Genomic DNA, 14,090 nt, shown 5'->3' on the forward strand with positions numbered 1-14,090 from the left:
GTGCTGGAGAAGCTTGGGTTGGCGAGGGGAAACAATCTCAGGTATCTGCAGGTACGGAACTTCCTACGTAAACAGATGTCAACCTTCCGCTCCTACCACTAAGGGGGATTCAGGACAGGATAGTTTCCAGAGGGTAGGTAGATTTCTCGGACATTTACAAGGAAATTATGCAGTTAGAGGAGACGCAGACCGAGGAGCTGAAACGCAAGTGGGAGGAGAAGCTGAGAGGAGATAGAGGATGGTCTATGGGCGGATGCGTTGAGTAGAGTCAACGCATCTGCAACATGTGCCAGGCTCAGCCTGATACAATTTAAGGTCATTCACCGGGCTCACATGACAGTGGCCCGGATGAGCAGATTCTTTGGGGTGGAAGACAGGTGTGCAAAATGTGGGGGCGGACCAGCAAACCATGTCCACATGTTCTGGGCATGTCCGAGGCTTAGGGATTTTGGCAGGGGTTTGCAGATGTCATGTCCACGGTGTTAAAAACAAGGGTGGCGCTGAGTCCAGAGGTGGCGATTTTCGGGGTGTCGAAAGACCCGGGAATCCAGGAGGAGAAAGAGGCAGACGTTCTGGCCTTTGCTTCCCTTGCAGCCCGGTGACGGATACTATTAGCTTGGAGGGACTCAAAGCCCCCGAAGTTGGAAACCTGGCTATCCAACATGGCTAGCTTTTTCTGTTTGGTGACAGGTTCGCTTTGAGAGGGTCACTGTTAGGATTCGCCCGGAGGTGGCAACCGTTCGCCGACGCGGAAAATTAATCGTCAGCAAAGTTAGTTTAGCTTAGAGTAGGGGGTTAATTAAGGTGGGACCTGTAAGGGAGGGAGACAGCTTTTGCACTATGTTTATAGTTTCATATAAATTGTTTATTGTGTTGTTGCTATAATACCAAAAAATACCTCAATAAAATGTTTATTAAAAAAAAAATTTCTGCACCAGCCAAAAAAGCAGAAAAAGAAGCGAGCCACTCATTTTAATCTCATTTTCCAGCACCTGGTCCATAGCATTGCAGGTTACATCACTTCTGATGCAGGCCAAGGTACGTTTTAAATTCTCGTCCGGAGGGTAGTGAATTCCAGGCGCTCACCACCCTCTGGATGTGAATATTTTTCTTCATGTCTCCTCTAATCATTCGATCTTGAATCTATGTCCCCTGGTTATTGACCCTCAGCTAGAGGAAACAAATCTTTTCTGTCTGCGCTATCTAGGCCCCTCATAATTTTGTACACCTCAATTAGGTCATCCCTTCGCATCCTCTGTTCTGAGGATAACAACCTTAGCCTATCCAATCCCTCCACACAGCTGCAATTTTCATGCCCTGGAAATATTTTTGTATATCTCCTTTGCACTCTCTCCAGAGCAATGATGTCATAAAATCCCTACAGTGGAGAAGGAGGCCGTTTGCACCAACCCTCCAAAAGAGCACCCTACCTAGCTTGGCCAATCCCCCCCGCCCACGCAGCACTATCCTCTGTAACCCCACCCGCACATCCCTGGACAATAAGGGGCAATTTAGCACGGCTAATCCCCTAAACTGCACATCTTTGGACTGTGGGAGACAACTGGAGCACCCGGAGGGAACCCACACAGACACAGGGAGAACATGAAAACTCCACACAGGCACCCAAGGCGGGAATCGAACCAGGGTCCCTGGAGCTGTGTGGCGCAGTGCTAACCAGTGTGACGCCCTTCCTGTAATGTGGTGACCTGAACTGTACACAAAACTCCAGTTGCGGCTTAACCAACGTTTTATACAGTTCCATCATTACATCCCTGCTTTTTTATTCAATACCTCCTCCAATGAAGGAAAGCATTCCATGTGCTCTCTTGACGACCTTGTCCACCTGTCCTGCTACCTTCAAGGATCTGTGGACTTGCACTCCTTTCCTCAACCGCTCATTATCTTAATGTTTATTGAATATTCCCTTGTATTGTCCTCCCCATATACATTACCTCACACTGTTCCAGATTGAATTTCATTTGCCACCTTTCTGCCCACTCAACCAAACCATTGATATAATTCTGGAGTCGACAGTTATTCTCTTTACTATTAACTACATGGTCAATTTTTGGGTCACCTACAAATTTTCCAATTAGTTAATCAATAATCTTTATTATCACAAGTAGGCTTACAGCAACACTGCAATGAAGTTACTGCGAAAAGCCCTAGTCATGCCACCCACAATTAAATCTAAATCATTAATATATACAACAAACATCAAGGGCCCCAACACTGAACCCTGTGGAACACCACTGGTAACCGTTTTCCATTCGCAAGTACATCCATTGATCATTACCCTTTGTTTTCTGTCACTTAGCCAATTTTGGATCCAATCTGCCAACTTCCCTTGTATCACATAAGATCTCACTTTTCAGACCAGTCTGCCATGTGGGGCCTTGTCAAATGCCTTGTTGAAATCCATGTGGGCAATATCCACTGCATAACCCTAATCAAACTTCCTAGTTACTTCCTCAAAAAATTCTATTAAGCTAGTAAGCCACACCATGATGACTATCCTTGATCAATGTGCTTTTCAAAGTGACAGTTTACCCTGTCCCTCAGAATTGTTCCTATAATTTGCCCACTATTACAGTATTACACTTTAATATAACAACTTTTGTGTCACGTCCATCACAACACAGGAGGTATTAGCTATCCTGTATTAACATGACTTCAAGAGACACACGTAGGAGGCATCAATTCAACACAGTTTTGATATAGCAGGGAGTACAACTCCAGTGGATTGTCAAATCAAATAAAACTTTTGAAGTTTGTTGTATTTTTTTGATTAAATGATTAAGTGTGTAGACTTAATCATGAGACTGAAAATTAGCCTGTGCTGTCCAGACATTCAAATTTTAATTGTCAGGATGCAAGCTCGACTGGGTGCAACTGCAATGAACAAAACACACAGCTCAAGATAGATAATATAAAAAGGACATTGCCTTGCTGGAACCAACAATATAGCTACTCATCTCAAGTATGCAAGTGGATTGTGAACAGATTCTTGAAAAAAAAGTTCTGTATTAAATTAAGGTAACATTTTGAAATTAAATCTACTTTACTTGGTGCTGTTATCAAAGATTATTTTAAAGCAACATGACTTAAATGTCCCTGTCTGAAATTGAAAAGCAAAGTTATTATTTGGTTTAAGTTAATAGCAGTTGAACCTTACACATGCATAGATACAATATACAAACCTTATAGTTCTGATCAGGCAGCATGTTTAGTAGAAAGGTTACCATTTTTTGCGGAAATTCATATTTGACAGTCCAAAACAATATCTCTTCTAGAAAGCATTTATGTTTCAAAATATCCATGATGGATGAATCTGAAATGCAATATAAAAATAGGGTTTGCATATCTTGCTGGGTGAAATCTGACAACTTTAATCTGCTGCGTCAAATTCAGGTTTGAATCGGTTTGAAGATTACTGGTATTTAAGGAAGAGTGTTGTGAGCACCGATAAGTTCTGATCTGCAGCTTTCAAGTAATCACAGTAGCATTCTGATCACTACCAAGCTGATTCAAGTTACTCAGTGACAATCAGAATGCAGATTTACTCAGTTAGAAACATCTGAACAAAGACAGGATTAAAAGAATTAGCTATTTTTTTTATAAATATGACATGCCTCATGGATCAAATAAAAGTTCTCAGGCTACACAAATGTCAGACAAGGTTTTTAGTGTGACATTTCTTTTGGGTTGTGAAAGTCAACGTTAAAGACAGTTGATGTAGCAACTTATTTTTGCATAATGAAACACTCAAGTATCATGCACTTTACTGTTGTTCTTCTAATGTTTCAATTTTGAGTAAAACTTGCCATGAGGATAAGATTTCCCTTGATTTTTTTTAAATATTTCTTCTGAATCAGTTTGCAATATCACAGTCACAGACAACAGCTCCACCTCACAGGCTGGCAACTGTTTTGCATTCCAAATACTTTCACCCTAAACTCAGTTACTCCAAGCTAAAATGTAGCTCATGACCATTTAATGGCGCCCCAGTGGTTTGTCCTCTTGGATATTCTTTAATGTACACGCAAGGAAGACTACCTTGCCCAGCTTTGCATTCCAACTGGTGTCCTCAATTTCCTGGTTATAATCATTACGACTTTGAATATCCAAAGATAAAATGGAGGAAAAAGCAAGGTGATCCAGGCTTTCTACTCAGTGATATATTTTATTCCATAGGAAAAGGAGCCAGTGAAGTGGGGCAAATAAGTACGGTCAGATAATAAAAGATAAGAATACTTGATGGGAAAATATAGTAAATTTCAGGGATAACTAGTCCAGATGAATAACAGAAAATGTTGTGCATAAGAAAAGACATATTGGGAAACAATCAAATGAAGATAATTAAGAAACAGACAAGACATATTCCCAAAGTAGCAATAGTAATACAGTGAGATAAGAAACAAAAAGTAAAACAAAACTAAATAAAGGAATGTATGAAAAATCTAGGGCTGATAATGTAAAAGAAAATCAACCACATATAGAAAATAAAGGAAAATTAGAAAGGAAACTAATAATAATAATAATCTTATTATTGTCACAAGAAGACTTACATTAACACTGCCATGAAGTTACTGTGAAAATCCCAGAGTCGCCACATTCCAGCGCCTGTTCGGGTACACGGAGGGAGACTTCAGAATGCCCAAATTACCTAACAAGCATGTCTTTCGGGACTTGTGGGAGGAAACCGGATCACCTGGAGGAAACCCACGCAGACACAGGGAGAATGTGCAGACTCCGCACAGACAGTTACCCAAGCTGGGAATCGAACCTGGGACCCTGGAGCTGTGAAGCAACACTGCTCACCACTGTTCTATCGTGCCGCAGAGCAGGACAGCACGGTGGCCCAGTGGTTAGCACTGCTGCCTCATGACACGAGGACTTGGGTTCGATCCCAGCCCCATGTCACTGTCCGTGTGGAGTTTGCACATTCTCCCAGTGTGGGTCTCACCTCCACAACCCAAAATGATGTGCAGTGTAGGTGAACTGGCCATGCTAAATTGCCTCTAAATTGAGAAAAAAGAATTGGATATGTCAATTGGACTGTAAATGTAATAAAAAGGAAATGATACGCAAGGGTGAGCCTGATACAATTCAAGGTGGTGCACAGGGTGCATATGACTCGGGCGAGAATGAGTGGGTTGTTTCGGTGGTAGCAGATGAGTGTGAGAGGTGTAGGTGGGGTCCAACGAATCGTGCGCACATGTTTCGAGGTTGTGAAAAATTGGGAAGATTCTGGGCTGGAGTGTTCGCGGTCTTAGCCAGGATAGTGGAGGAGGGAGTAGACCCTGTCACTGTGGTGGCGATATTTGGGGTTTCAGAGAAGCTGGAGCACATGGAGAGGAGGAAGACCAATGTCATGGCCTTCGCCTCTCTGATTGCACGGCGATCAATTTTGCTGGAGTGGCGGTCAGCATCGCCACTGGGGGTAGCAGCATGGCTGGGTGACCTGTACGACTTCCTGCGGTTAGAGAAGATAAAGTATGCGTTAAGGGGCTCAGCAGGGGAGTTTGAGAAAAGGTGGGGGATGTTTGTGACCATGGGTTTTTTGTTTAAAGTTCAGGGGGGGTTTATTCATTTAATTTTTATTTTTTCACTTATTTTATTCATTTTATTTACACGTTCGAGCAGGGTTTACTCATTTTATTCATTTATTTTATTCATTTAATTTTTATTTTTTTCATAATTTTATTCATTTTTTTTTTTTAACAAGTTCTGGGAGTTTTATTTAATAAAGTTTTACAGAAGAAATGCAGAACTTTGGACAGATGGAGACTCCAAACTTTCCGACACCGGAAAGCTTCACCTTCATCCAACAGGTCCCATTGGAAGAGCATGTACGAGGGCCAAAGGGACCGAAAACCATTTCCTCCATTTTTATCAGCAGCAAATAAGGTAAGAGAAAATGGTGGGTCGCTCAGGTAGGCCGGCGTGGCTCACGAAGGTCAGCCGGCATGGGTTGTGTCCCGAAGGTCGGCCGGGTTGTGTCCCGAAGGTCGGCCGGGTTGTGTCCCGAAGGTCGGCCGGGTTGTGTCCCGAAGGTCGGCCGGGTTGTGTCCCGAAGGTCGGCCGGGTTGTGTCCCGAAGGTCGGCCGGGTTGTGTCCCGAAGGTCGGCCGGGTTGTGTCCCGAAGGTCGGCCGGGTTGTGTCCCGAAGGTCGGCCGGGTTGTGTCCCGAAGGTCGCCCGGGTTGTGTCCCGAAGGTCGGCCGGGTTGGGTCCCGAAGGTCGGCCGGGTTGGGTCCCGAAGGTCGGCCGGGTTGGGTCCCGAAGGTCGGCCGGGTTGGGTCCCGAAGGTCGGCCGGGTTGGGTCCCGAAGGTCGGCCGGGTTGGGTCCCGAAGGTCGGCCGGGTTGGGTCCCGAAGGTCGGCCGGGTTGGGTCCCGAAGGTCGGCCGGGTTGGGTCCCGAAGGTCGGCCGGGTTGGGTCCCGAAGGTCGGCCGGGTTGGGTCCCGAAGGTCGGCCGGGTTGGGTCCCGAAGGTCGGCCGGGTTGGGTCCCGAAGGTCGGCCGGGTTGGGTCCCGAAGGTCGGCCGGGTTGGGTCCCGAAGGTCGGCCGGGTTGGGTCCCGAAGGTCGGACGGGTTGGGTCCCGAAGGTCGGCCGGGTTGGGTCCCGAAGGTCGGCCGGGTTGGGTCCCGAAGGTCGGCCGGGTTGGGTCCCGAAGGTCGGCCGGGTTGGGTCCCGAAGGTCGGCCGGGTTGGGTCCCGAAGGTCGGCCGGGTTGGGTCCCGAAGGTCGGCCGGGTTGGGTCCCGAAGGTCGGCCGGGTTGGGTCCCGAAGGTCGGCCGGGTTGGGTCCCGAAGGTCGGCCGGGTTGGGTCCCGAAGGTCGGCCGGGTTGGGTCCCGAAGGTCGGCCGGGTTGGGTCCCGAAGGTCGGCCGGGTTGGGTCCCGAAGGTCGGCCGGGTTGGGTCCCGAAGGTCGGCCGGGTTGGGTCCCGAAGGTCGGCCGGGTTTGGTCCCGAAGGTCGGCCGGGTTGGGTCCCGAAGGTCGGCCGGGTTGGGTCCCGAAGGTTGGCCGGTTGGTAAAAATGGGACCCCGGAAAAAAAATTTGAAGAACACTGTTGTAGAGTAGCACCCAGAACTGAACACAATACTCCGGCTGAAGTTTACCTTGTGTCTTGTATAAGTTCAGGATAACCTCCTTGCTCTTGTATTCTATGTTCTGATTACTAAAGCTGTAAGCTTTACTAACTCCTCTCTCCACTTGTCCTGTCACCTTCAATGATTTATGCACATATACTACACTCAGGCTCCTGCTCCGCTTAAGAATTTGACCTGTTACTTTATAATGTTGCATGTTCTTCCACCAAAATGCATCACCTCACCTTTCTCCACATTGAACTTCATCTGCCACCTATCTGCCCATGCCACCAACTTGCTTATGTTCCTTTGACTTTCTACACTGTCCACTTCATAGTTTACAATACTTCCAAGTTTTGTATCATCTGTAAACTTTGAAATTGTCCCATGCACACCAAGATGTAGATCATCAAGATATATCAGGAAAAGCCTAATACCAACCCCTGGAGAACATTACTATACACATTCCTCCAGCCTGAAAATATTCATTGTCCATTTTCTACTATACGGTCAATTGTGCATCTCATCCACTCCAGATGCATTGTCAACTTTCAGTTGCAATGGTCTAATTAACACTTCACTTGGATTTCCAGGAAGCATTTGATACGGTAATTGCAAAAAATAAATGTTCATCGTGTAGAAGGTAACATAGCCTGGATTAAAGATTGGCTGGCTGGCAGAAAACCCAGAGCATATGCATAAATGGGTATTTGTCTGATTGACAGGATATGACGAGTTGAGACCCTCAGCGGGTCTATGTTGGGGCCTCAACCTTTTACAATTTGCATCAATTACTTAGATAAGAGAATCAAAGGCATGGTAGCTAAAATTTCAGACAACACAAAAGATAGGTCGAAAAGTATGTTATGAAGAAGACATACAGAGTTTGCAGATGCAGATAAGATCAGCCATGATCTTATTAAATTGTGGAGTAGGCTTGAAGGGCTGAATGACAAACTCCAATTCCTATTTCTTATGGTCTTGTGGATATAGATAGGTTGAGTTAATGGGCAGAAATCCAACAAATGGACTTTAATGTGGGCAAATGTAAAAATGTCTATTTTGGCAGGAAGAATAAAAAATAAGCTTATTATCTAAATGGTGAAAGATTACAGAGCCCCGAGATGCTGAAGGATCTTGGGAGCTGAGTGCAGAAATCACAAAAGGCTAGTATAAAGGTACAGCAATTAATTAGGAATCGCAATGTAATTTACTGTGAGGGGAATTGATTAACAAAGTAGGTGGTGTACAGGGCATTGGTGAGACCACATCTGGAGTATTGTTTACAGCAGTCATTTTCAAACTCAGGGTCGCAAACCGCACGTGTGTCACGGGTGGATTTCGGGAGGGTCGCAGAGCGATCAGTTCCTAATCGCGTGAAGAAGTGCCCAACGGCCGCAACCGGCTTTTAAAAATGCCAGCAGCGACCGGCTTTCAAGAATGCCAGCCGTCCTATGCATGCGTGCCCCCCTCAGCCAGATCTAGCAGTGCACAGGCCCAGAGCCCAGCAGGGCAGACAACCTCCCCCTGACATCAGTGCACTGTCCCCAGACCAGATTTTTAAAAAATCTTCCTGCCAGAAGCGAGGGCAGAGAGCAGGTCAGGCACCCCCTATGCTGATGTCACACGCTCTGGGCGCTAAATCATAGAGATTCCTCCATTTTGTAGCTGCCAGTAAGCAAGCAAGCAACAAGGCTGTATGAAGAACTGAAGGTGGATCATTTTATAATAAATGATGTGAGGGCCAGAGGCACAAACAGGCCAGAGTCCCACAATTGAATCTGCTGGACAGAGCTTCTCAGCAGAGTCCATGGCAGGACAAAGCACTTGAGGTGTGAGTTGTATCCATAGCCTCTGGTGAACAAACGATTAAGAAGAAACTGAAATCGGTGTCCGGTGGCGGCTATGAGGGAGTAAGTCCGCTCTGGCCGGACTTGTGGACCTTTTTCCCCGACTTTTTTGCGGTTTTGAGCACTGGCTTTGAAGGCGCAGACAATTTGGCACTGGATCCACGCATTGGTGTATGGAATGAAGAACCGCAAGGGATCGAAAAGGAAGATATAAGATTAGCAAGGGCTGGGTGGAGGATGCGGCTGAAGACAATATGGGTGTATGAAACGAAGAATCCCAAGGGATCGAAAAGGAAGATATAAGATTAGCAAGGGCTGGGTGGAGGATGCGGCTGATGTTCGGACCCCTGCTGGGATGGCCCAACCATCAACGGAGAAGCTGATGCAGGTCATCCAAGAGAGCTTTGCTAGGCAGAAACGGGACTGTCTTGACCCGATAAAGGAATCGATCGATCAGCTGGAGCGCAGGCTGGATGCCCAGGATTGGACGATTCAGAAGCTGGAGAAAGCGCTGGCGGACCAGGAGGAGCACAAAACAGTGGTTGAGCTGGAGGTGGGGATGCTGAAGGATCAGCAAAAAAGGCTGCTGGAGAAGGTAGAAGACCTGGAGAATAGAGCTCGCCGGCAGAACTTAAGAATTGTCGGTCTCCCGGAAGGGGCTGATGCTGGCGCGTTTGTGGTGAGTATGTTTCAGAAGCTTCTGGGGGAGGGGGCTTTTCCCTGACCATTGGAGGTGGTCAGGGCGTACAGAGCGCTGGCGAGGAAGCCGCGGCCGGGGAACCCCCCAGGGCGATGGTGGTCCGGTCCCACAGGTTTTTGGACAGGGAGTGTGTTCTCCAGTGAGCCAAGCGTACGCGGAGCTGCAAATGGGACAATAGCATTTTGCGTGTTTATCAGGATCTGAGCATGGAGGTGGCCAGAAGGAGGGCAGGCTTCAATCAAGTTAAGGCGATCCTGTTCAAGAAGGTGGTGAAATTTGGGCTGCTATACCCGGCGCGTCTTTGGGTTACGCAGGAGGACCAGCACCATTATTTTGAGTCGCCCGAAGACGCGATGGACTTTGCCAAGAAGGGCTGGTGCTGAACTGAGAATTTTTTGTTTTAAGTTGTAAATTTTTTGAGTGATGTTTACACGTTTTGATTGTCGTTTCTCTTCTGCATTTGAGTTTGGTTGAAGATGGGGGAAGTAAAAGTTATTCGGTTTCTATGGGTTTTCGGTGTTTTGGTGGGGGTGGCTGGTGGGGCTTTTTACTTTGTATTACTTTGATTTGACTATTGGGGGGGTTCTTTGTGGGTTTTTCGTTTTGGGTTGTCTTTTATGGTAATTGGACGATTGTTTGGGGTCGGTTTGATGAGGGAAGTGGTTTTGATGGGCGGGGGGAGGGGAGTGGGGGAACAATAGGTGGGAGACTTCTTGGCGCCGGAGGCGAGGGCCACCAGGCTAGCTGGGTGAGCTAGTCTACGGAAGCACAGTGGGGGGTGTGCATATGATTAATATATGGAAGGGGTTATGTTACAAAGTGGTGTTGTTGGGGAGGGGGGAAGAGTTACTCTGCTGACGAGGGAGGGACTTAGGTTTCGGGACAGAGAGGAGGTCGTGGGTGGGGGCTGCCAGGAGGCGGGCCGATGGAGTTGCAGCGCATGGGCTGGAGGCGGGTCCAGGAAAGGGGATGGCTGATCGGCCGGGGGGGGGGGGGGGGGGGGGGGGGGCACGGTGCCCCCCATCTGGGCTGATCACCTGGAATGTCAGAGGGTTGAATGGGCCGGTCAAGAGGGCACGTGTGTTCGCGCATCTGAGGGCTCTGAAGGCGGAAGTGGTAATGTTACAGGAGACACACCTGAAAGTGGAGGATCAAGTCAGGCTAAGGAAGGGTTGGGTCAGTCAGGTCTTTCATTCAGGGCTGGACACCAAGACTAGAGGGATGGCGATTTGGATCAACAAGCGGGTGCAATTTCAGGTGGGCAGTATAGTCTCGGACGGGGGGTGCCGTTATGTCATGGTTAGCGGTAAGCTGGAGGGGAGGAAGGTAGTCTTGGTTAACGTGTACGCACCAAACTGGGACGATGTGGAATTTATAAAGAGGGTGCTGGGGAAGATACGTGATCTGGACTCGCACAAGTTGGTTATGGGAGAGAATTTTAATACAGTCATCGATGCCGGCCTGGACTGGTCGTGTTCGAAAACGGGGAGGGTGCCAGCAATTGCAAAGGAACTGATAGGGTTCATGGAGCAGATGGGGGGGGGGGGGTCGACCCGTGGAGGTTTAGGCAGCCGACGGGGAGGGGGTTTTCTTTTTATTCGCATGTTCACAAGGTTTATTCTCGGATTGACTTTTTCATTTTGAGCAGGGATTTGCTGGCAGAGGTGGTGGACTCGGGGTACTCGGCCATCACTATTTCAGATGATGCCCCACACTGGGTGGAACTGCAGGTTAGTGAGGAGCTTCCAGCGTCCGCAATGGAGGTTGGACGTGGGCTTGTTGGCGGACGAGGCGGTGTGCGAGACGCTGAGGAAGTGCATTCAGAACTACCTGCAGGTTAATGACACGGGGGAAGTCTCAGCAGCAGTGGTCTGGGAGGCGCTGAAGGCAGTGGTGAGAGGGGAGGTGATTTTGATCCGGGCTCATAGGGACAGGACGGATAGGGCAGAAACGGGCCAACTGGTTAAGGAGTTCTGACAGTTAGACAGGAGGGATGTGGTGACCCCAGGGGTGGGGCTCTTAAGGGAACGTCGGAGGTTGCAGGCAGAGTTCGGGGTGCTGTCCACGGGTAAGGCAGTGGAGCAGCTTAGGAAGGCGAGGGGTGCGTTTTACGAACATGGGGAGAAGGCCAGCAAAATGCTGGCACAGCAGCTTAGGAAGAGGGAGACGGCCAGGGAAATAGAGAGGGTGGTTGATGGGGATGGGAATTTGGTAGGGGACTCGGCAGGGCTCAACAGGCCGTTCAGGGACTTTTACAGTAGGCTCTATTGCTCGGAACCCCCCACGGGGCCCGAGGAGATGAGACGCCTTTTGGGCGGACTGACCTTCCCAAGGGTGGGTAGTGAGCTGGTAAATGGGCTGGGGGCCTCAATTAGGGCCAAAGAAATAGTTGAGGGCTTGAAGGCAAGACAGTCGGGTAAAGCCCCGGGGCCGGACCGGGTATCCGGTGGAATTTTACAAGAAGTTCTCGGGGATTTTAGGGCCTTTGCTAGTCAAGGTTTACAATGAGGCAAGGGCTAGAGGGATGCTGCCCCCGCGATGTCACAGGCCACTATTTCGTTGATATTGAAGCGGGACAAGAACCCGGAGCTATGCGGGTCATATAGGCCGATCTCACTGCTTAATGTGGACGCCAAGTTGCTGGCCAAAGTTTTGGCCTCCAGGATTGAGGATTGTGTGCCGGATGTGATTACGGAGGATCAAACTGGGTTTGTCAAGGGCAGGCAGTTGGTGGCCAATATAAGAAGGCTGCTCAATGTGATTATGATCATGAACATAGAGTCTCGCTGTCTGCGGACGACCTGCTCTTATATGTATTATATCCAGGGGCAGGGATGGGTGAAATTATGCCAATTTGGGGGGAATTTGGCCGGTTTTCGGGGTATAAACTGAATATAACAAAGAGTGAGATGTTTGTAGTCCAGGCGAGGGGTCAGGAGGGTCGGCTGAGGGAGTTGCCGTTTAGGTTGGTAGGGGACAGTTTCAGGTACTTAGGGATACATCTGGCGCGCGACTGGGGCCGGTTATACAAGTTGAACTGGTCTCGGTTGGTTGAACAGATGAAGGGCTGTCGTTGGCTGGGAGAGTGCAGACGGTCAAAATGACGGTCCTACCGAGATTTTTATTCGTATTTCAATGTCTTCCAATTTTCAATCCGTGGTCCTTTTTTTAAAGAGGGTTAACAAAATCATCCTGGGCTTTGTGTGGGCGAGTAAGTCCCCGCTAGTGAAGAAGGTGATGCTCGAGCAGAATCGGGGGTAGGGGGGGCTTCCCCTACCGAATTTCAGTAATTACTACTGGGCGGCTAACATATCCATGATGGCAGTGAGTGGTGGGGGCAGGGTTGGTTTGGGAGCGGATGAAGGCAGCTTCATGTTGGGGCACCAGTCTGGGGGCATTGATAACGGCACCTCTGCCGTTCCCGCCGGCAAGGTAATCCACCAGCCCCATGGTGGTGGCAGCCTTGAGGATCTGGGATCAGTGGAGGAGGGACGTTGGAGCAGTGGGAGCATCAGTCTGGTCCCCAATATGAGACAACCACCGGTTTGCCCCGGGGAGCTTGGATGAGTGGTTTCGAGTATGGCGAAGGGCGAGAATTGAGAGGATGGGGGAACCTGTTCTTAGAGGTTAGTGTCTAGGGGATGGGTGGGAAAGGGGAGCGTCTCGGACATCTACAAAGAGCTCATGGGGGCGGAGGAGACACAGACGAGGAGCTGAAGCGTAAGTGGGAGGAGGAGCTTGGTGGTGAGATGGAGGATGGCTTACGGGCAGACGCGTTAGGAAGGGTCAATGCGACTGCAACGTGCGCCAGGCTCAGCTTGATCCAATTCAAAGTGGTCCACCGGGCCCACATGACAGTGATCTGGATGAGTAGATTCTTTGGGGTGGAGGACAGGTGTGTAAAATGTGCGGGGGGACCAGCGAACCATGTACACATGTTCTGGGCGTGTCCAAAACTTAGGAGATATTGGCAGGGATTTGCAGACATCGTGTACAGAGTTTTGAAAACAAGGGTAGCAATGAGTCCAGAGGTGGCGATTTTTGGGGTTTCGAAGACCCGGGAATCCAGGAGGAGAAAGAGGTGGATGTTCTGGCCTTTGCTTCCCTGGTCGCCCGGAGACGGACACTGCTAGCTTGGAGGGACTCAAAGCCCCCGAAGTCGGAGAACTGGCTAACTGACATGGCGAGCTTTCTCGGTCTAGAGAAGATTAAGTTCGCCTTGAGAGGGTCACTTTTTGGGGTTCGCCCGGAGGTGGCAACCATTCATCGACTTCTTCGCAGATAATTAATCGTCAGCAGAGGGGGGGGGGGGTCTTGGCGAGATGGGAGTCGGTGATTGCACTATTTTTCTTGTTCTTTGCACATTATTTTTATACTGTTGCTGTTTGTAATGCCAAAAATATCTTAAAATTGTTTATTAAAAAAAGAAACTGAACTCGGGAACAAG

General features: G+C 48.7%; 1 protein-coding gene across 5 annotated transcripts in view; it reads right to left on the minus strand.

Annotated features, from left to right (window-relative positions):
• Nucleotides 1–14,090, minus strand: part of ubr3 (ubiquitin protein ligase E3 component n-recognin 3) — a 606,570-nt gene that overhangs the window by 500,268 nt on the left and 92,212 nt on the right. For all 5 annotated transcript variants that reach the window (XM_072475854.1, XM_072475858.1, XM_072475857.1 and 2 more), the window contains exon 7: nt 3,201–3,331. In XM_072475854.1, coding sequence (XP_072331955.1) covers nt 3,201–3,331 — 131 coding nt within the window. The remainder of the gene's footprint in view (nt 1–3,200; nt 3,332–14,090) is intronic.

Source organism: Scyliorhinus torazame, chromosome 2, assembly GCF_047496885.1.
Source record: "Scyliorhinus torazame isolate Kashiwa2021f chromosome 2, sScyTor2.1, whole genome shotgun sequence".
In the NCBI taxonomy this organism is placed as follows: Eukaryota; Metazoa; Chordata; class Chondrichthyes; order Carcharhiniformes; family Scyliorhinidae; genus Scyliorhinus; species Scyliorhinus torazame.